Source organism: Typopeltis vanoorti, chromosome 20 (assembly GCF_054136105.1).
Source record: "Typopeltis vanoorti isolate ZY-2024b chromosome 20, IOZ_Tvanoo_1.0, whole genome shotgun sequence".
Classification (NCBI taxonomy): domain Eukaryota; kingdom Metazoa; phylum Arthropoda; class Arachnida; order Uropygi; family Thelyphonidae; genus Typopeltis; species Typopeltis vanoorti.
In genome coordinates, this window is record NC_143568.1 from 44,041,494 (window position 1) to 44,065,832 (window position 24,339).

Genomic DNA, 24,339 nt, shown 5'->3' on the forward strand with positions numbered 1-24,339 from the left:
ATATGAGAATTAGTATAAATAACCTTTTTTATTTATTTATTCATTTATTTAAAGTTATTCATGTGTGCTTTATAGAAAGAAAATAAATAGATCCCATCTTTATTTCAATGTGTTAAGTGGCTTGTCAAACAGCCAAGTAATTTTTCAAATAAACCTGAATGATATTCTATGAAAGTGATTAATCATATCTGCACTGTCTGCTGCATGCCAGTTGCATGTGTTTTCTGGACTGGTCAGTTTATTTGCTGTATAATATTTGACAAGAAATAATATTCTTATCATCCATATTTTAACTTTACATGAACAAAAGTTTATACATGAATCATTTTCCTGACTAAGATTTGTCTATAAAGAACAATTGAATTTACATCAGGTATCTCATAATGTATCTCTCTTTGTATCTCATAATGTAGCTTATATTCCTTCCACAGAATATCTATAATGCCATACATGATTCCCAAACTATTTTGATTGATATTGAACTGTCATTTGGAGCTAGACCCATGGCATAGTTCTCATATATAAGTAGTAGCAGAATCATGTTGTTATTATTGTGTCGTTTGGATAATCTGCTCAATTTCACTGCAAGTGAAACACAACTGTCTTATATCACACAAAAAAGAACCCTTCTCTCCCAGCCTTAAAGTGACAGCACTCAAGTCCACTTGCATGATGAGATTTATCTTCTTAGGATAACTATAACCTCTAATCTCTCTTGCACATGTTTGTACAAATATTGCCCCCCCCCCTCTCTGCCTCCAAAAGATTAGGTTTTCGTTTGAAGCATTACTTTAACTCGAAACAACTGCTAATTTTATGCAAATCACAAATCTGTCCGATCATGGAATATTGCTCCCATATCTGGGATGGTCACCCTAAAGAACTTTCTAAAGATACTGGAACTCTGTAAAAAAAAGGGCATTCAGACTGATCAGTGATGTCCCACTCCCTGATATACTTTACAAACTTTCACACACATGCAGTCAGTTTCTACTACTTGCATCTTCTACAAATACTTCTTCTATGGCCAGTGTTCATCAAAATTAGCATCAGTAATATGGCCATTCTTTGTCAAATCAGTAGTAACTAACCAACACTTCCTCACAGTGCATCTCTCAACTTGCAGAACAAATTTCTCCTCTTCTTTGTTCTTCCCTTCCACTGCTGTCCCCTGGAACAGTCTGCCATTGTATGTGTTTCTCAAGGATACAATTCACAGCTTTTCGAGATAAATGTGATCAAGTTCCTTCTTGCCCATTCATGATAATAGCATACTATTGTTTGACCAGCCTCTCATTGTGATGAGTTCCCTAAATGTTTTAGGAATGCGTTAGCAGAGCTAATCTCAGATGGTATGGTCACTTAAATAGAATGGGAGAGGAAAGATTAGCAAAACAAGTGTTCTCTGCCAGGTTGGCAGGAAAACGACCCAGAGGAAGACCAAGATATAGGTGGATTGATACGGTACAAAGTGCCTTTGACGATAGAAATATAAGATCTGATAATGTTGGAGTCTTGACAAGTAACAGACTGATTTGGAGGAAAATTGTAGATAGGAAGTTAGTAATGATGTAATTTTTTCATGTAGTACTGTCATATCCTGTACACCCCTTGAGGGTACATGGCAGGAATTTGATGATGATGATATATATGTATGTATATATATATGATATATATGTATGTATGTGTGTGTGTGTGTATTAAATTTACTATATTCAAATTTGAGATAGTTGAAGCATTTTTTTTTTTTTTTTTCTGAGTTGGAAATAAAGAAATTCCATACATTCTCAGTGGGATTTGAACCTAGATCTTTGCAACTAAAGTGGCAGTTTATTATAAACTTTTGATGTTATTAACAAACTGATCATAAGTAAATAAAGCCCAATGTACACTGCAAACTCTTAGAATCCGGTTAGCTACCATTGCTTTCCCATTCTTCTGTGGTATCAAATTTACTGAATTATAATTTTAATTCACTGAATTTAACTGTAAATAGGAAGACAGAAAATCACATTTCTTTTATTGATACCATGTGCAGAAATTTCCAATAGGATGATAGTGACAGGTTCATACATGGTGATGAAAGAAAATCAAATCTAATTAATGTGATTGGTTATAGTATAGTATATAGGGAATTTGTTGTTCATATGACACCTAGAATTTAAGAATTCCTAAATTCCTGAAATTAGTTGTATTTATTCCACTAATTACTTTCATTAGCTTGGAACTTTGTAGAAGACAGTAAAATGTGCTATTATTTGCATTATAGTGGAGACATACAGAAATTATATATATGTAGTGAGAGAGAAAAACATTAATTGCCTTTCATTTAAGAAAGATAGTACTTAGATGTATTTTGATCCTTATCTGAATCATCTTAATAGGGAGTTAAGCTTTTAATGTTTTTGAAATGAAATTTCCATTCATGAAAAGCAACAAGGCTAAATAATCCGAACTTCTGAATATCAAACAAAATATTCCGATATGTTTACTCCAAAAGAATGATGGTTATGGTCTCGCACCAGGTTGAAGAACTAGAATCTGCTGCCTAATATATTGTTTTCTTTTGAAAGAATAGTACATAAAATGATGGATGGTGCACTGATACTGTAAGTTAACTCAGTATCAAAAATTATATTTCCTTAAATAATAGATATAACACCATTTTCTGACTAAATGGGATTTCAAATAGTTGTGAGATACTTGTTGGTCCACATATTGTATAGCATACCACATATACCTGATAAAGTTAAATTTCTGTACGTCAAAAATCAGTAGTGAACAAGTAGCTTTAGATTTAAGGGATGCTCTCCTGTTTATAAGACCTCAACTTCAATAGTTTTTATTATAAACTATTTTGTTGATCATTGTAGTACATTGTTTATCATTAATGAATAAATTCTGTGTTTAGCAGCTGAATTCTTCCTAATGTACAGTGACAAAAATTTTTGCTACCTGAAATTTAAAAAAAAAAAAAAACTCTAACCATCCATCTTTATTTATTTTCATTTACTTGCATTTATTTGGTAAGCAATTTTGCAGGAAAATGTTACTCATGTTCTTTTATTGAGTGAAATTTAAGATGAGGTGGGGCATGTGTGACAAAATTGAAGATTCACTTGTCAAAAGCACAGTTGAGATTATAATTTAATGTATAAAGTTCTGTTTGCATAAGCTTGAACCTGTGCTGGCAACAAGTGAAGAACCTCTGGTAACGATCTCAAATAATATACATTTCAAAAAGAATGACTGATTTCAAATAATTATATTTAATAATGAAAATGTAGTACAGTTACAAAATAAATTACCAAGTATGAAGTAAGGCCTAAGCGTAGCGGCTATTTGGGCGCTAGTAGTGGCATCTAGTGGTCGTCATATCAAACTCTGGGCCAAGGCCGTTCACATGGTACAAGCTACATTCATTTGTGGTTCATGGTTGCAGAGATATACAATTTTCAAATCGGGACATTCTTTTTGAAACACCCTGTATTAGATATTATTTGCTTAATGAAACTCGGTGTGATTCAGTAATGTATTTCAAATGGTGTCAAAATCGCCATATTATTGATTAATGCCATAAATTTAGTATTTCATCTCATTATTAGTTAATGAAAATGATTTATTTTGTAATGTAAAAAATTCCATTTCAGGATGCCCTTCATAGAGAACAAGTTTTAGAAAGCAAACTTTCTTCTCTACAGCAAGTAGTATCTAGCACTCGAGAGACTTCAGATAATAGTTGGAAGGTGAGACATCCTTATTGTCATCTTTAAAATATTTCTTTTAGAAAAAATGTTTTTTGAGTAAAAGATTTTCTTTTCTGTAAAATATTTTACCCATTTTTGCTGAAGTATCCTCTAGTGTCTCATTTAAACTTTAATGCGCTGGCTTTCATGACTTTAGATCATTTCTATTAAGCACAAGAAAGCTCCAAAATATTCAACAAAAGTCAGTGTATGAATACATGAGCTCAGGAATCATAGGATGCGTTTTCCAGCAATGATAATACTACAGTTAATTTGTTTACTCTCTGTTTTGCTAAAGGAAATTTTGCATTTAGTATTGATAATAATCTTCGTAAATTGCCAAGGAAAATTGAAATTAATAAGCCATTTTTATTGGTCCAAAATTATAGACATTTATGATGAACACTAATTTTGTCTATATATTAAAAGTATAAAAATTAGCAGAGTTAATTCAGCTTCTTTGAGCTTCTCATTGTCTTGTGATTATGCTATTATTATGAGATGTGAAGATTTATAGCATAGGTCAGTGGTTCTGAATTGTGCGCTGCAACACACATTTTGGGAACATATTTTTCAAACAGGTACTAAGTTGTTAGGACACAAATACTTAGGAAGTAGTTTGGATTTAACTGCTTAATACAAAGGATGTCGTAAACTGAGAAAATTTAGGGATTTCAGGCATAGGTTATAAATGTTGTTAAATGTGATTTCTCTTAATTCACACATGAATTTTTCCTGAACATTTTAAGTTTGAACATTATGCAAGGTTCCATCCTAGAAAAGAAGTTCAAAGCAAGGTGAAATTTCATGTTTGGTTTAATTAATGGTTTTAATTGACAACATAAGAATAATAAGAAAATAATTAATATTTATTTAACTTATTTAAAAGTCAAAGCTGTATAACTGAGAGGAGACCTCCACATTGCCTTTAAAGGAATGGGGAGAACCGACCAGGGCTTCTGACCTAATGTCCAATCCTCATCTTCTCGTGGTGCACCCTGTTGGGTATCTACCTGGATACTGAACGAATGAGGATGGGCTGGCAATTTGGGATTTAGCTGACCAAATTGTAATTTTCATTGGCTTAAACCAAATTATAAAATGATGGTACAACATGACAAAATTTCATGCCAACTGGGGCGTTGCCCGGTTAAACAAGACCCCTGTTGTTTTCATCCCAGGGTGAACAGCGAAAAGTCAGCTATTGGAACAAATCTGAAAAACACCCCAACTCAACATCACCAGAGTTAAAGATCGGTACTATCAACATAAGAAGCCTGAATGGCAAAGAAATGGAGCTAGCTGAGGAATTAGATAAGTACCCGATCGACATAATAGGGGTGACTGAAACAAAAAAGACCAAAACTGGTGAGATCTTTCTGAGCAATAAATACAAAATGTTATATTGAGGCAAATGACAATCAAGGAAAAGGAGTAGCCATTGTATTCAACACTAAATATGAGGCTAATCTTTGTGAATAGCAGGTAGTCTCAAGTAGAGTGATGTGGGCAAATATGAGAATGGGGAACTAGACAATGAGATTTCTTTGTGCCTATGGTCCCATAGAAGGTTCTACTAAGGTAGAAGTGGAGGAATTTTTTGAGGCTTTAGAAAAAGCAACTGACACAATGAAAAAGGAAAAGTTGGTCCTTGTTGGGGATCTAAATAGCAGAGAATAGGAAATGATTGTCAGACATACAAAAATATATTGGGAAAATTAGGAGAAAAGAGCAAAGCTAATAATAATGGCAAATATTTGTTGGATTTCTGCTCAGGACATGGACTGGTTATTACTAACACCATGTTCCAACATAAAAATGCGCACAAATTCACATCGAGAGAAGAGGCAAGGAATAAGAAAAGTCTCATTGACTATGTTATTGTTGATAGTGATGTTTTCTCCCTTGTGCAGGACACCAGAATGTACAGAGGATTTGAAATTGGAAGTGATCACTATTTAGTCTTGAGCAGGATAAAATTGAATTTCATATAGAAAAGAATAACATGTGAGAAAGTTTCAAAGCGAATGAAAGTTGAGCAGCTCTCAAATATGAACTGTAGACTAAAATACACACAGATTATTGAGGAAAAAATGAAAGACTTTGAGAACAGGAACCAAACTTTAGAGATTCAGTGGCCTTGAAGAAAACACTGATTGATTCAACCAGAGAGACATGTGGTGAAGTTGTCTGCAAGGATAGAAAAATTAGAACTCTATGGTGGACACAGGAAGTTAAAGAGGCAGTGAAGGAAAAGAAGAAAACATATTGAAAGTTCCTGGCAAATAAGTCAGCTTGTGCTCTTTGAGAATACAGAGACAAATGTAAGAAAGCTAAACAGTGTGTAAAACTAGCTAAGCAAAAGTCATGGGAGGACTTTGGCAAGGACATAGAAAATAAATATCAAGAAGGTGACAAAATATTCTGGAGATTGTTGAAGAATCTTAGGAATGGAGGAAAGAGTGCTGTAAAAGGAGTTAGAGATGATAAAGGTAACATGAAAACTGGAGAAAAAGATATCCTTGAAGTATGGAGCAATTACTTCGAAAAATTGCTAAATGAAACAAGCAGTGATGACAGCACAGTGGTAAAAAAACACTCGACAGGCATACAGGCAGGAATACATATCCATACTCGAATGAAAAAGCCATCAAAGGCTTGAAATGTGGAAAGGCAGCAGGAGTAGATAATATTCGACCAGAAATGCTGAAGTATGGTGGTATAAAAGTCTTACAGGGGCAGCACTGCATAGTTCAAAAGGCCTATTCCCAATGATTGGAGCTCTCACAGTACCCATATATAAAAAGGGAAATAAAACTGAATGTGACAGTTACAGAGGTATTGCCCTACTGAGTGTTCCTGGCAAGATTTATGCAAGTATACTTGAGAAACGGTTGAGAAGAATTGTAGAAGAAAAGCTTGGTGAAGAACAAGCTGAATTCAAGCCAAATAGAGGCTGTCAGGATCAGACCTTCACTTTACAACAAATAGTTGAGAAAGCATGGGAATATAACAAAGACCTGTATTTAAGTTTTGTCGATCTGGAAAAGGCATATGACAAGGTGCGAAGAGAGCAGCTATTCAATATGCTACAGTTATATGGTGTCAATGGGGCATTATATCAAGCAATACTTAGTCTTTATTTGAGTTGTATATCAGCAGTTAGGATGGAAGTACAGGAAGATGGTTTAATTTTAAATCTGGTGTGAGACAAGGATGTACATTATTCCCTCTGTTATTCATCATCTATATGGATCACATTATGAAGGAAAGTGGTATTAAAAATGATATCAAAATTGGAGATGTTAATGTCAGCTCTCTGCTTTATGCGGACGCGGTTCTACTTATCAATAAATCCACTGAGTCTGCATGATTCCTCGACTAAATTGAATAACTGTTGTAATAGATATGGTATGAAGGTCAGCAATAAAAAGACAAAGACAATGAAAATAGGCAGAATCATTGAAAATGTCAACTGTGTTGTGAATGGAGAACCTGTGGAACAAGTAAAACATTTCATCTACTTAGGCATGATTTTTAGTGAAGATGGTAAATTAAAAATGGAAATAGACAACAGAATCAATAAAGCTGGTATAGTAGGAAGTCAATTGTATAAATTCGTATGGAATAAGAGAGAAATTAGCCTGAACACCAAATTAGCTGTATACAAGACAGTGTACAAACCTGTTTTAACTTATGGATCTGAGAGCTGGGTCAGAAGTAAAACACTTGACCAAAGACTAGAGACCACAGATATGACAGACATGAACAGATGGCATCAATGGCAATATCATATTAAAAATGAGGATATTAGGAAAGAACTTGACATTGTCAGCATCCACGAATGCGTTAGCAGAGCGAATCTCAGGTGGTATGGTCATTTAAACAGAATGGGTGAGGGAAGATTAGCAAAACAAGTGTTCTCTGCCAGGTTGGCAGGAAAATGACCCAGAGGAAGTCCAAGATATAGGTGGTTTGATAGGGTACAAAGTGCCTTAGATAACAGAAATATAAGATCTGATAATTTGGAGTCTTGACAAGTAACAGACTGATCTGGAGGAAAATTGTAAATAGGAAGTTAGTAATGATGTAAATTTTTCATGTAGTACTATCATATCCTGTACACCCCTTGAGGGTACATGGCAGGAATTTAATGAAGATGATTAACTTATTTGCTATTGTTATACACAGCATCTTCAGAGCAAAAAAAAAAAGTTTTCTCAGTATTAACTAATTGTTGTGGTTCACAGTACGTGAACCACAACAATTAGTTAATAGTGAGACCAATTTAAAAATTGTAATATGCAACACGTAGAACTAAAGCCCTAATTGGCTTTATCCAACCTATTATTGGATAGAGTGAGTTAAAAAGTTTTAATTTAATCCTGAAATGACTGTCTCCCAGATATTTGGCTATTTGATACTTTCCCATACATGTTGAGGTTTGGGAAATGTTTTAAAACCACTGCTGATTCCAAAAATCAGTCTCTCTGACTTATAATGACTTCAGTGTATAGCACTTGTTTTTTTTTTCATTTGATCTTCTCTGAAAGGGTATACACCATGCAAGGCATGGTGTGTACTATCCCGGTGATAAGAATTTTGCTGTGGTCTCCTATATTGGGTGACAAAAGGGATTACAGGGGAACATTTGGTATTTTTTAATTTTTGGGGATTATAGCCATTAGCTAAAAAGTGTGGCTCAGGTAAGTGAGTTTAGTGGCAAGAGCATTATCATAGAAACAGATAGTTCTGGCTCTCATATTGTTGAGCTGGATGATAGTCTGATTGTTTGTGCAAATATCTGCTGGTATGTGTAGGTTTTCTATAAAATGAAAAAAGCTAATGAACCATTTGGAAGATGTGTGACTAATGTATCTAGAAGGGACAGACAGGCATCAGATTCCTGTTGAATTGTGAAATGGATTTTAGGATATTGTCCATTTTCTATGCACTAAAAATGTACCTAATGTATCTGGACCATTATAACATGGCCAAGTAACAAACACACTGCAAATATAGTGTAGCCAAACCACTAGTTTCAGAGTGGCTATATTGATTGCTTGGTTCTCTAAGTGTTCTATTGGCTAAAGGGGGACACACACACACAGAGGAAGATACAGCCTGTGTCTCTCCCATATAGTTGTTTTGTATATCTTCTCTTTCCACGTGAAATAACCTGCATGTGTTGTAAATTTGAATAATTCACACGTCTTGGGGGGGGGGGATATGACCTAAACTAATCAAGGGTCTCAGATAATGGTACATACACTGGCCACTGAATTGAAAACTTTTATTTAATACTGTGTTGGATCTCCTTTAGCCTGAATTACAGGGTGTTGGATTGCCATTTTTCTAATATGTCCCATACATTCTCAATGGAGTTCAGTCCAGGCTTTGTAGTGGCCAGGGAAGATGGTGGAAGTTTCTGTCATGCTTGCTGAACCACTGCTGAACAATTCTTGTGCGATGGACAGTAGCATTGTTGTCTGTGAAACAACCATTAGCTGCTTAATAAAAAGTCAACATTGTGGGGTGGATTTGATCAGCAACAATATTCAGATATTCCTTGGAGGACCCTTGACCTCCAATAGCAATTATCAGGGGACCCATTCCATATCACCAGAACATGTCCCACACCATGACATCACCTCCAGAACCTTGAGTTGTGTTTACAAAGCAAGCTTGATTCATTCCTTCATGGGGCTCCTTCCAAACTCTTTGCCTACCATTAGTACAGAACAAGGTGTACCATGAGTCATCGGGCCACATGATATTTTTACGTCTTCTAGTATCCAGTTACAGTGTTCCTGACACCACTGTAGACAAACTTTCTGGCTCTTAACAAAAATTATTAGTTTCTGTATAGGCATGTGACTGCCGATACTGATCCTCTTCAATTCCCTGTTCCTAGTTCGGTGAGATATGGATCAGGAACAGCCTTCATTAAATACTTTGGTCAATTGCTGTACGCAGGACTGCACACAGCACACTTGTTTCTACAAGCCCTCTCAGATGAACAGCATCCTTGTTCCTGACAAACTGTCTTAGGACCACAGTTATGCTTCTTAGACAAGCAATGTGGATTATTTTTCCACTGATTAAACACCCAGGATATCTCACCTTTTAAGAAACCACTTAGCTCTGCTGTTTTCAAAATCATAGTTTCTGCCAGGCAGGCACCCACCATAAGCTCTTTATCAAACTTTGAAAGAACCTTTGTTTTTCCCATTGTGATCAACACTGTTGACAATTACTGAACTGCAACATTCTTAAATAGTTGCCTAGAGCATGTGGTGATTCACATGACCAAGAAAAATCAAAGTTTCTAATCAGTGGCTGATGCGTGTACATTGGTGAATAATGAAGTAATATTGAAACTGCTCATTATGTCTGAACTTTTTAAAATCATCATCATCATCATCAAATTCCTGCCATGTACCCACAAGGGTGCACAGGATATGATAGTACTACATGAAAAAATTATATCATTACTAACTTCCTATCTACAATTTTCCTCCAAATCAGTCTGTTACTTGTCAAGACTCCGACATTATCAGATCTTATATTTCTATCGTCTAAGGTACTTTGTACCGTATCAATCCATCTATATCTTGGTCTTCCTCTGGGTCGTTTTGCTGCCAACCTGGCAGAGAACACTTGTTTTGCTAATCTTTCTTCGCCCATTCTGTTTAAGTGACCATACCACCTGAGATTAGCTCTGCTAACGCATTCCTGGATGTTGACAATGTCAAGTTCTTTCCTAATATCCTCGTTTTTAATATGATATTGCCATTGATGCCATCTGTTCATGCCTATAATCTTTCTCAGGACTCCCATATCTGCGGTCTCTAGTCTTTGGTCAAGTGTTTTACTTCTGACCCAGCTCTCAGATCCATAAGTTAAAACTGGTGTGAACACTGTCTTGTATACAGCTAATTTAGTGTTCCGATTAATTTCTCTCCTATTCCATATGAATTTATTCAATTGACTTCCTACTATACCAGCTTTATTGATTCTGTTGTCTATTTCCATTTTTAATTTACCATCTTCACTAAAAATCGTTCCTAAGTAGCTGAAATGTTTTACTTGTTCCACAGGATCTCCATTCACAACACAGTTGACATTTTCACTGATATTTTCATTGTCTTTGTCTTTTTATTGCTGACCTTCATACCATATCTATTACAACAGTTATTCAATTTAGTCGAGGAATCATGCAGACTCATAGTGGATTTATTGATAAGTATAACCTCGTCTGCATAAAGCAGAGAGCTGACATTAACATCTCCAATTCTGATATCATGTTTAATACCACTTTCCTTCATAATGTTATCCATATAGATAATGAATAACAGAGGGAATAATGTACATCCTTGTCTCACACCAGATTTAACATTAAACCATCTTCCTGTACTTCCTTCAATTCAAAACTGCTGACTTACAACTCAAATAAAGACTAAGTATTGCTTGATATAATGTCCCATTGACACCATATAACTGTAACGTATTGAATAGCTTCTCTCTTGGCACCTTATCATATGCCTTTTCCAAATCGACAAAACTTAAATACAGATTTTTGTTATATTCCCATGCTTTCTCGACTATTTGTCGTAAAGTGAAGATCTGATCCTGACAGCCTCTGTTTGGCCTGAATCCAGCATTTCTTCCACAATTCTTCTCAACCGTTTCTCAAGTATACTTGCATAGATTTTGCCAGGAATGCTCAGTAGGGAAATACCTCTGTAATTCTCACATTCAGTTTTATTTCCCTTTTTATATATGGGTACTATGAGAGCTCTAATCCAATCATCGGTAATTCGTCCCTCTGTCCAGGCTTTCTGAACTATGCAGTGCAGCCACTGTAAGACCCTTATACCACCATACTTCAGCATTTCTGGTCGAATATCATCTACTCCAGCTGCCTTTCCACATTTCACGCCTTTGATGGCTTTTTCTACTTCAAGTATGTATGTATATTCCTGCCTGCATACCTGGTCAGTGTTTTTTACCACTCTGCTGTCATCACTGCTTGTTTCATATAGCAGTTTTTCAAAGTAATTACTCCATACTTCAAGGATATCTTTTTCTCCAGTTTTCATGACATCTTTATCATCTCTAACTCCTTTTACAGCACTCTTTCCTCCATTCCTAAGCTTCTTCAACAACCTCCAGAATATTTTGCCACCTTCTTGATATTTATTTTCTATATTCTTTTCAAAGTCCTCCCATGACTTTTGTTTAGCTAGTTTTACACAGTGTTTAGCATTCTTGCATTTGTCTCTATATTCTCTAAGAGCACAAGCTGACTTATTTGACAGGAATTTTTGATATGCTTTCTTCTTTTCCTTCACTGCCTCTTTAACTTCCTGTGTCCACCAGGGAGTTCTGATTTTTTTATCCTTGCAGACAACCTCACCACATTGATTGATTGATTGATTGATTCTGGCAGAATCAATCAATGTTTTCTTCAGAGTTTGCCACTGAATCTCCAAGGTTTGGTTCCTGTTCTCAAACTCTTTCATTTTTTTCTTCAATAATCCTTGTGTATTTTAGTCTACAGTTCACATCTGAGAGCTGCTCAACTTTTATTCGCTTTAAAACTTTCTTACATGTTATTCTTTTCAACATGAAATTCAATTTTATCCTGCTCAAGACTAAATAGTGATCACTTCCAATTTCAAATCCTCTGTACACTCTGGTGTCCTGCACTAGGAAGAAAACATCACTGTCAACAATAACATAGTCAATGAGACTTTTCTTATTCCTAGCCTCTTCTCTCCATGTGAATTTGTGCACATTTTTATGTTGGAACATGGTGTTAGTAATAACCAGTCCATGTCCTGAGCAGAAATCCAACAGATATTTGCCCTTATTATTAGCTTTGCTCTTTTCTCCAAATTTTCCCAAAATATTTTTGTATGTTTCACAATCATTTCCTACTCTGCTATTTAGATCCCCAACAAGGACCAACTTTTCCTTTTTCATTGTGTCAGTTGCTTTTTCTAAAGCCTCAAAAAATTCCTCCACTTCTACCTTAGTAGAACCTTCTGTGGGACCATAGGCACAAATAAGTCTCATTGTCCAGTTCCCCCATCCTCATATTTGTCCACATTACTCTACTTGAGACTGACTCCCATTCAACAAGATTAGCCTCATATTTTGTTTTGAATACTATGGCTACTCCTTCTTTTCCTTGATTGTCATTGCCTGAATATAACATTTTGTATTTATTGCTCAGAAAGATCTCGCCAGTTTTGGTCTTTTTTGTTTCAGTCATCCCTATTATGTCGATCTGGTACTTATCTATTTCCTCCCTCAGCTAGCTCCATTTCTTTTCCATTCACGCTTCTTACGTTGATAGTACCGATCTTTAACTCTGGTGATGTTGAGTTGGGGTTTGTTTTGAGATTTGTTCCAGTAGCTGACTTTTCGCTGTTTGCCCTGAATCCCTGGCGAAAACAACGGGGGCATTGTTTAACCCGGCGACGCCCCTGCCAGTATGAAATTTTGTCATGTTGTACCATCATTTTTTATTTTGGTTTAACCAATAAGAATACAGTTTGGTCGGCTAAATCCCAAATTGCCAGCCCATCCTCGTTTGTTCAATATCCAAGTAGATATCCAACAGGGTGCACCACGAGAAGGTGAGGATTGGACATTAGGTCAGAAGCCCTGGTCAGTTATACAGCTTTGACCCTTAAGCACCCCACTTTTTAAAATATGATCTTTTAATATACTTTTTTTTTGGTGAATAGAATTTTAACAAAGCCCAATGTTTTTTGTCAGAGGAAACAGGCTGAACAGTGAAAAAGTCGCCTACTAGAAAAACCTCAAACTTAATTAAATCAAAGATAAGCATGATCAACATTAGAAGCCCCAATGAAAAAAAAAGATGAAGCAAGCAAATAATTATAGAAATAATGTTTACATAATTAATGTAATCAAGATGAAGAAGAGTACAAGTGAGATTTTGTTAAAATTTAATTTTTGAATTTTTATTTTATTAATTAGTTCTACACATGAGGGACAGCAAGGCTTATAACAGATAAATGCCATTTGTCCAGAAGACTATATTCACTATAAGATGTTATGTTTGGACATTAGTATTGGTGAAAGGAAGGAGTAGTTGTAATACTTAACAGTAAACATAGAGATCTTGAATGGCAGGCAGTTTCAAGTAGAATGATATCGGGAAATTGAATAATATCACTTATTTGTGTGCTGTAATTACGTTCTGCATTTCTAGAACATATTTCTCAACCCTGCTTTGTCTTTGTCTTTCTTTCACTTATACTTCATGTAAATGGTCGATTCCTTAACTATTGACTGCTGCCATTTATTTATTTCAAGCAGATATTGTTAGCATTCCCCGCTTATGTTAGCATTCCCCGATTTTGCTGTTAATTAGTTGTGGCTTAATTATTCATATAAACTTCTAGCTTATGCAGGTTCAAAATTTTCAGGATAGGCATTAACAGAATCAGTCTAGTGTGTTGTTCACAAACCATTTAATTAAATCAAAAAGGAATATTCAGTTTGATTCATATTAACACACACACACACACACACATATATATATATATATATATACAGGGTGTTCGGGATAAATTTGACAGTTTCGTAAGGAAAAAGAAAATCTTCTTTGTACCTATTAAATTTAATGAATTGACAAAAAAACATTACAGGCAGAGTTAATTACAATACTATCAACAAGATTTACTCAAAATAACCACCATTAGCATCGATCACAGCTTCAATTCTGCTTCGGAACCTCGAACAAGCTGATGCTACAGTCTCCCTGGGAAGGGCCGCAAAAACTGTTTTAATTTTATCCATTAACTGGGCTTTTGTATTACTGGAAGTGCGATTGGTGTCTTTTTCAACTGCGCCCCATACAAAATAATCCATGGGGTTAAGGTCTGGGGAGTTTGGAGGCCAAACATTTGGACTGGTGAAGTCGTAGAAATTTTCAGACAACCATTTTTGACTTTTCCCAGAGGTGTGGCAAGGGGCCGAATCCTGCTGCCATACATACGGCCTACCATTGGCTACCCTTGTTATCCAGGGCTTGACTACAGTTAGCAACTCCACGAACAAAGCCCGAATTCCAATGCCAGGGTTCTTCAACACCTGTTCCTGCAGATTTGCGAGGAATTCTGCTGTACGAACGCAATCGGATCGTCTGCTAGGGATCTTTCTTCTTGCTACATCCTCGTAGTCACCATTGCAAGTCTCTAGTTCATGCCTGATTGTTTTTACTGTATTCAGGGAGCATTGGGCAGCAGTCGTAATATCCTTATTTTGATGGCGGGCACGAATCATCATGATACAAGTTATTCTCTTCCATGATTCAGGTGGGTTCCAGCTATCCATCCTTTCTGACATCTTGTATATGAATGAAGAAGGGTCCAAACTTTTAAATGAAGAGAAGTGTGTGTTAATACATGTAACTTACGGAAAAATATAATTAATTATAAATATGTCAAATTTATCCCGAACACCCTGTATATATATATACAGTTTATTACAATTTTTTGTTATTTTCAATTCTTCTTAATTCAAACTTAGTTCTTATTTACTTCCTTAAAGCTAAATCACAATCTAGAATATCCTGCCAGTCATATATATGCAGACTGACAATGAAACATACCTTGAATAGGCTTATTTCAATATCAATTTACATTATCCTGTTGTACCCATAAACAGACACTCTTGATGTACAATCTTGTTTTTGGAATTATCACATATATAACTACTTACAATTCTCATTCAGCACCGTCTTTTACATGAATCTTTTGTTCACACATAAGTGCTCCTTATCCTTCTGCTGGCTCATTCTTGATTTCCCGTCAAATTTCTTCTTTGTCCGCGTCATTGATTATTTCATGCCTATGGGATCCTTAATATGGCGGCAATCTGTAGCTCTTTCCTTTCGATTCCCGACATTGGCCCTCACGTGGCGGTGGACCCAGGTAGAAGACTCTGAAACCTCCGATGCTTCTCTTTCGATTACCGACAGCAGACTTCATGTGGCGGTGGACCCAGGTAAGAGAAGGTGAAAACCCTAAGACAACGTTCTTCGTGATATCTCACCTTATATAGACCCGGACTTCAGTTGTTCAAATGCACGCATCTCTCGGAACTTCCATTATATGGCACATATTGACATCTGATCATGATGATGTACTTCACGTCTTTTTAAATTGCCATATATGGCAGTTAGAATTGCTCAGTAATAATCTTTGTCACGTGCCTCCCTTCTGCATCAGTCATTTTCTTCAGATTTTGTTACTTGTTGCTAGGGTTTGGGTGTTGTTTTTAACTTATTTTTCCTAACAGTATATTTGTTTTATATTTCTTTTCTTTATATTTTATATATTTATATTTTCTTATTTCTGTCTTCTAAGGCACTTTTTACTGCATCATTTCACCTTTATCTTGGTCTTCCTCTGGATCTTTTTCTTCCAACCTGGCAGAGAACACTTGTTTTGCTAATCTTTCCTCTCCCATTCTGTTTAAGTAACCATACCACCTGAGATTAGCCCTGCTAACACATTCCTGGATGCTAACAAAGTCAAGTCCTTTCCTAATATCCTCGAGTTTAATATGATAATGCCATTGATGATATCTGTTCATGCCCCCTAATCTTTCTCAGTACTCTCATATCTGTTGTCTGTAGTCTTTGGTCAAGTGTTTTATTTCTAAACCACTTCTCAGATCCATAAGTTAAAATTGGATTGAACGCTGTCTTGTATACAGATAATGTAGTGTTTTGACTAATTTTTCTCTTATTCCATATAAATTTATTCAGTAGTTGACTTGTGTTACATCCTGAAAAATCAGCTGAGAAAAAAAACTTGTACTCGAGCAGAAGAAATGAAGTACTAACTGTAAATGGAAATAGAATTACCTTCTTTTAATAGAATTGTAAGACCATGTAAAAAACTTTGTGTATAAATTAGTATTATATGAATGTATCATGTTTACAATGAATGGGTAAATTAGATGTAAACAATAGTCCAAAGGTCACGGGCGGGTCTGAGGCATTGGCAATCTCAGAAAGCAACGCACGTTCATTTTCCCGGAAGACGCTGCTATGATCTCGGAATGTGCCGAAGTTCCCTTGGGTGGGAAAAGATTGCGGAGAGTAGTAAGAGGGCGCGCTATCGCAGTTAGTAAGGGGGGGGGGGGAGGAAGGGAGAATAAAAAGGGTTTGCACCCCTTTCTCAGGGCTTTTTTCACCTGTTTTGCTGGATGATGATTTGACTTCTCTTGTGGACCGGTGGTTCCTGATGGTGTTCCTTGGCGATAGTTCAATGTCGGAATTTCCGCCGGTACGAAAGCGTGAGATGTCGGCATATCTGTCTTTACTCCTTCGCTGAAAGTTCCGACGGAATAATATTGCGGACGTATACCAGAACTGGCAGTAGAAATGACGATGGTCCAAAACAGATAGAGAATAGACGAGGGAAAAAACACCAGGTGCAGAGCACAGCTTAATCTGATGACCATAGTGACCCACCATGTGGATGCAGGCTTATGGTAGTATCGACAAGGTAATTCAAACAAAGAAGGACAGTTCAGACGGACCTGGAGATCCTCCCCTAAGAAATGGTAAAGTACAGATTTTGTTGTATAATTACCCAGTCGGAAAAAGGGTAATTATACAACAATTGTATAATTTTTTACACTACAATTAATACACTAATTGTAGTGTATTAATCGAGTATGGACAGTATTTAAGAACTTTAAGTGATTATTTAGCAGTGACTAATGTCCATAAGACAAATAGTTTGGAATGATTATAGAAGATTGTGACAAGTTTAATATGCAAGACAAACATAGTAGGTAGAATATAGATTAGAAGTGTATAATGTGTATATTATGTGTGTTTAGTCTAACTTAAGAGAAGGATTTATTGTTCATGTATTAGAGTATTAATCAGTTTGAAAAGTTTTGATTTAGCATGTCATTGAACTAATTGAAAGTGAGATTGGTCTAAGTGTAATTATGTCTTTGGATTCCAATAAATATGTTTTTCTTTTATACCTGGGTTTTGCCTGTGATATGAACCAAAACTACCACTCATTAATCTGAACCATAGTGGGGGGGGGGGGATTGAAAGAAAGGTATAACATGTTGTTATAGAGGTTACGACTGCAAACCAGAATTTACTTAGCCATAGTAGAGCATTTGATTTATGAGTATAAGCACTAAATATATTCTCCTATGTTCACGAAAGGTCTGGAAAAGTCTCCCTGAATAAGAGTCCCTTCTATTCTAAGATATTGGCTGTCGCAGCATTAAAAAATAAATTTGTCAATATCTGAAAAGGAGACTGCCCCAGACAGAAATTAGAGGATTTGTTTCTTATAGCAAGGAATAAACTTTAACAGTCAGGGTAAGCACGTGAGTAAAATTAGGAATCGGTCAGAGATATAGAATTTGCTTTCCTTATAGAATGAACACGTAAGAAGTGATACAGATGTTAGAGTCAAGGAAATTTTGTAAGTCTTGTAGTTAAAGTAGAGAGGTTAAATACATAAGGTAAATAAAAATATATTAAGGAAGAGCGAAATATAACACTTGTTACCATACCTTTTTTGTTGATTCCTTATTTAATTTACCGTCTTCACCAAAAATTGTGCCTAAGTAGCTGAAATGTTTTACTTCTTCTATAGGTTCTCCATTCCTAATATATTTGATATTTTCAATGTTTCTGCCTATTTTCATTGTCTCGTTATTGCTAATTTTCATACTAAATTTATTGCAAGAGTTATTCAATTTAGTCAGGGAATCTTGCAGACTTGTACTGGATTTATTTAAAAGTATAACATTATCTGCATAAAATAAAGAGCTGAGATTTCCAATTTTGATATCATGTTTAATATCACTATCCTTCATAATATGATCCATATAGATAATAAATAAAAGAGGGGATAATGTACATCCTTATCTGACAGCAGATTTAACGTCAAACCATCTTCCTGTACTTCCTTCAATTCTAATTGCTTGATGTAATGCTCCATTTACAATCCATATAATCTTAGCATTTTGAATAGTTTTTCTCTTGGCACCATGTCATATGCCTTTTGCAGACCTATGAAACTTAAATACAGATCTTTGTTCTATTCCCACGATTTTTGAATTTGTTGTAAAGTGAAAATCTGATCCTGACAGCCTCTATTTGGCCTGAATCTAGCTTGCTCTTCATCAAGCTTCCCTTCCACAGTCCTTCTCAACCATTTCTCCGGTGTACTTGCATAAATCTTATGAGGAATACGCAGTAGGGAAATATCTCTGTAATTCTCACATTCAGTTTTATTTCCCTTTTTTGTATATGTGAGTACTATGAGAGCTCTACTCCAATCATCTGGAATTCATCCTGCTGCCCAGGTCTTCTGAACTATGCAGTGCAGCCACTGCAGAATTTTATACCTCCATACTTGAGCATTTCTGGTCGAATATCATCTACTCTGCCTTTTCACATTTCAGGCTTTTGATGGCTTTTTCTACTTCACATATAGATATGTATTTCTAATTGCATGCCTGTTGAGTGTTTTTTTTTTTTTTTTTACCACTGTGCTTCACTGATTGTTTCATTTAGCTATTTTTCAAAGTAATTATTCCATACATCAAGGATATCTTTTTCTCCAGTTTTCATGTCATCTCTAATTCCTTTTACAGCACTTTCCTCTATTTCAGAGCTTTTTCAACAGCCAATAGAATATTTTGCGAAAGAGAGAATAGATCTTGGTTATATAGCAAAATTAAAAAAAAAACCTTTATTAAGAATATTCTTTTCAACATTAGAAAGATGGTAACTGGATTTGAGAGCTGAAATTTAGATTTGGTTTTTGGAAGTTTATTTTGCACTTGGTTAGACTATAATAAATTTAGTTTAATCCTTTATCCAAATGTAAGCAAACAAAGTTTGCGCCTGGAAATATCTTCAGGACTGAGGTAAGGTGGTGCAACACCAGGTGGACCAAGCTCTCATCACTCCTTGTCTCAGTATCTTCCATAATGCAAAACACTTCTCCTTGCAGACATGTATACTGCTATTCATTAAGGGCCACTATCCAGACCGGTTTCAACCTTTATTGAGGTCTCGTCAGTGGGAGGCAGACCCAAATGTGGAGATACTAAGGCAGAAGCAATAGGAGAGGTCATATTTACCTACACAAATTGCCAATAGGTGTACCACCTTATTATTGAATTACTCTGGATTTAGAGAAAGATGTTGGAAGTTTATTTTGCACTTGGTTATATTATAATAAATTTAGTTTAATCCTTTATCCAAGTGTAAGCAAACAAAAAAGTTTGCTCTTGAAAATATCTACAGGACTGAGGTAAGGTGGTGCAACTCCAAGCAAAGGTGGACCAAGCTCTCATCACTCCTTGTCTCAGTATCTCCCATAATGCAAAGCACATCTCTTTGCAGACATGTATACTGCTATGCATAAACTTCCAACATCTTTCTCTAAATCAGAGTAATTCAATAATAAGGTGGTACACCTGTTGGCAACTTGTATAGGTAAATATGACCTCTCCTATTGTTTCTGCCTTAGTATCTCCACGTTTGGGTCTGCCTCCCACTGACGAAACCTCAATAAAGGTCGAACTGGTCTGGATAGCGGCCCCCCCTCCCTTAATGCATAGCAGTATACATGTATGCAAGGAGATGTGCTTTGCATTATGGGAGATACTGAGACAAGTAGTGATGAGAGCTTGGTCCACCTTTGCTCGGAGTTGCACCACCTTATCTCAGTCCTGAAGATATTTTCAGGTGCAAACTTTGTTTACACTTGGATAAAGGATTAAACTAAATTTATTATATTTTGATTTGGTTGATTTTTGGTGTTTTGAACATTAGATGCTTGTGAGTTGATCATCTCTTATACATTGCCAAGTATTGGTATCTAAAGTTTAATTGCAGAAGGTAAAGAGGCTTTAAGAAATACACAAATTTGCTAAACTACGTTCAGTTTCAAAAATTCTTTCATTTAGAAGTTCTGCATTTGCTCTATAATATATTCTTTTAGCTCTTATTTAAATTAAGGGGATATTAAATCCCACATTGTTTTAAAACCGAATAAGAAACTCAAAGATTGGAATCAGAGAGTTTCATGCCGAATATAGTATAACAAACTATAAAAGTATCGGCGACTGCTAGCGTGAGCTAATGCAGGTAGTCCAAGTACGTAGTACAAACTCGGGCAACTCGCAGCAAAGGTAGTAAAATTCTGATCGCTATTCTTGGTATTTTCCATAATGTAAAACACATTTCCTAGGAAATGTATGCTGTTATTACATTATGGTGGGAGGTCACTACCCAGATTGGTTTCAGCCTTTATTGAGGCGTCATCAGTGAGTAGCTAGACCAAATTAATACCAAAGGGTATAGGGAAAAGAACTTATATACTCTGCTATACGAGTTGTCAAAAAGGTGCAACCATTAAGTTAGTTAATATAAAGAGCCAATAGGCTTCATTTCGGTGATATAAACATTATTTAAATTAAGGGGATATTAAATCCCACATTGTTTTAAAACCGAATAAGAATTCTTTTAGCTCTTTTTTTTTTTTTTTTTTTTTTTTTTCAGAGTGTTTCTTTGAAGGAAATGAATTTAGGAACAAGATCATGGAATTTGCAGCATTTCAGAAATACTAACTTGTTGATAAGTCGAATTCTCTGTAAATTTGATACTTTTGTCGATTGCCTCATCATAAAGATTCGAATTTGGATGCAACAGATTTACTACTTGACCATATGCCATGATTAAATAAATTTCATGAGTGAATTTAATTGATAAGGAAAATGTCATTTAATTTAGATTCCTCCAATGAGTTGATATGGCAGAACATGTGAGATATTACATATGGCAGAACTAGAGCCAGTCTGTCTATTCACACGCTATATAATGTGTGAATAGATAGACTGGCTTAATTCTGCTTGCCCTAACGAGGAAGATTCTGTCATTTCGTTGAAAGTTTATTTTTCACTTGGTCAGACTATAATAAATTTAGTTTAATCCTTTATCCAAGTGTGACTCCCACTGAAGAGACCTCAATAAAGGTCGAAACTAGTCTGGGTAGTGTAGTGGTCCTTCCCTTAATGCATAACATTATACATATCTGCAAGGAGATGTGTTTTGCATTATGGGAGATACTGAGATGGGAGTGTTGGTAGCTTGCTCCACCTTTGCAAGGAGTTGCCTGGTGTTGTACCACTTTACCCCAATCCTGAAGATACTTTCAGGCGCAAACTTTGTTTGCACACACTTGGATAAAGTGTGTGCAAACAAAATAAACTAAATTTATTATATTCCGTCATTTCAGTTATCTGGAACAAATCAGAAAATATTTTTAGATGCTACAATGAACTGGAGAGATGAATTGTGGAATCAACAGAAATTGTCCTTAATCTGGTCCATCTTAATACTAACTTCAGCTATAACCTATCTGATTGTCACTCTTTAGCTATCCAACTTTGGCATACACAATATTATGCCCACATGAATGTGCCCAACAATACTATCGATCCAGAATAGCTTCAAATGTCAGCAATACATTTGCAAGTTAATTTATAGCTGCCTCTTGTAATGTATATTTTTTTATTTATCTTTTCATGTTATGCACCTGATAAGTTTTCTAAGAAAATGAAACTATTGTACACTCAAATAATAAATAGTATTTTTTCTATTTTGGTATTTCTCAGCTTTTAGTCATTAAATTTATTTAATCATGTAATATAGCTGAGTAAATCCATTGCATAAAAAAAAAAAAAAAAAAAAATATATATATATAAATCCGCTCCTTAATAAGCCACCCAAAACCTTGTCATCATCATCTTAAATATCCTGGTGTGCAAAATATATGGTGTGATTGTATTATTCCTTATTTTGGCCAGACAGACAAATCTATTGAATTACGTATGGAGGAACACATGAAGGAGACAGCTTACAAGAGACAGCGAGCCAGTGCCTTATCAAGCCATATCCTTTTCTCGGCTGATCCTAATGATGAAAACCCAAGTCATTCAGTCCGCTGGGACAGATCTACTAACATCTTTCGTTGCCATGATGAATTGGAGAGAAAAATCGTAGAATCTAGGGAAATCAACCTCAGCCCTGAGCATCTAAATAATAACTTGAGCTACAACCTCCCAGATAGTCATTCTGCTGTAATCATGTACTGGCATTCACATGATGCTGCAAGTACGCACTCTCCCAACAATGCAACAAACGAAAGAACAGCTTTAAATACAACTACAACGTTTTCATGCTAATCATGTATAGAGACTCTCTATAATAGATTTAGTTTAATCCTTTATCCCAGTGAGAGCAAACAAAGTTTGCGCCTGAAAATATCTTCAGGACTAAATATAGTGTTGTACTATCTTATCCAGTAAGTAGTGCAACACCAAGGCAACTCGTGGCAAAGGTGGAGCAAGCTACCAGGCACTTCTAACCCAGTATCTCCCATAATGCAAAACACATTTCCTATGTGGATATGTATACTGTTATGCATTAAAGGGATTGGCCATCTACCCAGACTAGTTTCGACCTTTATTTATTGAGGTCTCTTCAGTGGGAGCCAGGCCCAGAGCTGGAGATACCAGGCAGAAGCAGTAGCAAGTCATCTGTGACACAGGACTTTTTTTAAGGATATTCTGCTACACTTGAAACCAGCCTAACCAACATAAATGTGGATGTGTGAAACTCCCCATATACTGGGAAAATAATTCTACAATGTTTCATTCCTTCTAGTGCACAGAGGGTGCTCTTTCTAGTACTTTAGCCTTTAAGTGTAATCAGACTTTCATTTTGAGTGAGCTTGTGTGCATGTTACAGTTCTATATTGTACTTCTCCCACAAAAAAATGACGAAAGAATAGATTAAAGCAGTGTTTAATCTATTCTTTTGTATCATCTTTGTTCTATTAAATTGCCAACATTAGTATATTATCGATTAATGTTAATGGACGAAGAGTTTTAAAAAAAAAAACTACTTCAGAAACAAAGCATGTTTTTTATTCCTCAGTTTCCATTACATATTGTGATGTAATTTGCATTGGGATAAAGCTTTTAAAGATAACGTTTCACAAAATGAGTTATAGCAATCCACATTGCTGGAATTGATGCTTCTATTTACCTGGTCCTCAAATAAGAAGTAACTGAGCTTGCTGGTTTTTGAATGAGTACTTGTTTATTGTTCCCTGCATAGTCATTTAAATGTCCAGAAAATTGATCTCCTAACATTACCTGCTAATTAAGCATTTGTTATGTGCTAATTTTTTTTATTTAAATTGTCCTGTTTTAGTGAAATAAGGTTTGCTAATATTATGATGATAGTCGCACTGCTTGGAAAGAAGTCAACTGACACCCCCCCACGAGCAAGGTACATCTTGCTATGTAATGAGTCACGTGTTTGTAGATACTATAAATTGGAGAAATGTGATGCTCCCAAGTCAGTGCAAATGTGTCCAGCTGAAATGGCTGCAAGAAGGGAATTGACGAAGTTTGAAAGAGGCGTTGTGATAGGATGTCATGTTGCAGGCCAATCTGTTTGGCAAATTGTTGACAAACT

General features: G+C 35.7%; 1 protein-coding gene across 3 annotated transcripts in view; it reads left to right on the top strand.

The window, feature by feature from the left end:
• The window catches only part of Slmap (Sarcolemma associated protein), a 545,241-nt gene that overhangs the window by 86,474 nt on the left and 434,428 nt on the right, over positions 1-24,339 (top strand). For all 3 annotated transcript variants that reach the window (XM_090409867.1, XM_090409869.1, XM_090409868.1), the window contains exon 5: positions 3,651-3,746. In XM_090409867.1, the coding sequence (XP_090265993.1) occupies positions 3,651-3,746 (96 nt within the window). The remainder of the gene's footprint in view (positions 1-3,650; positions 3,747-24,339) is intronic.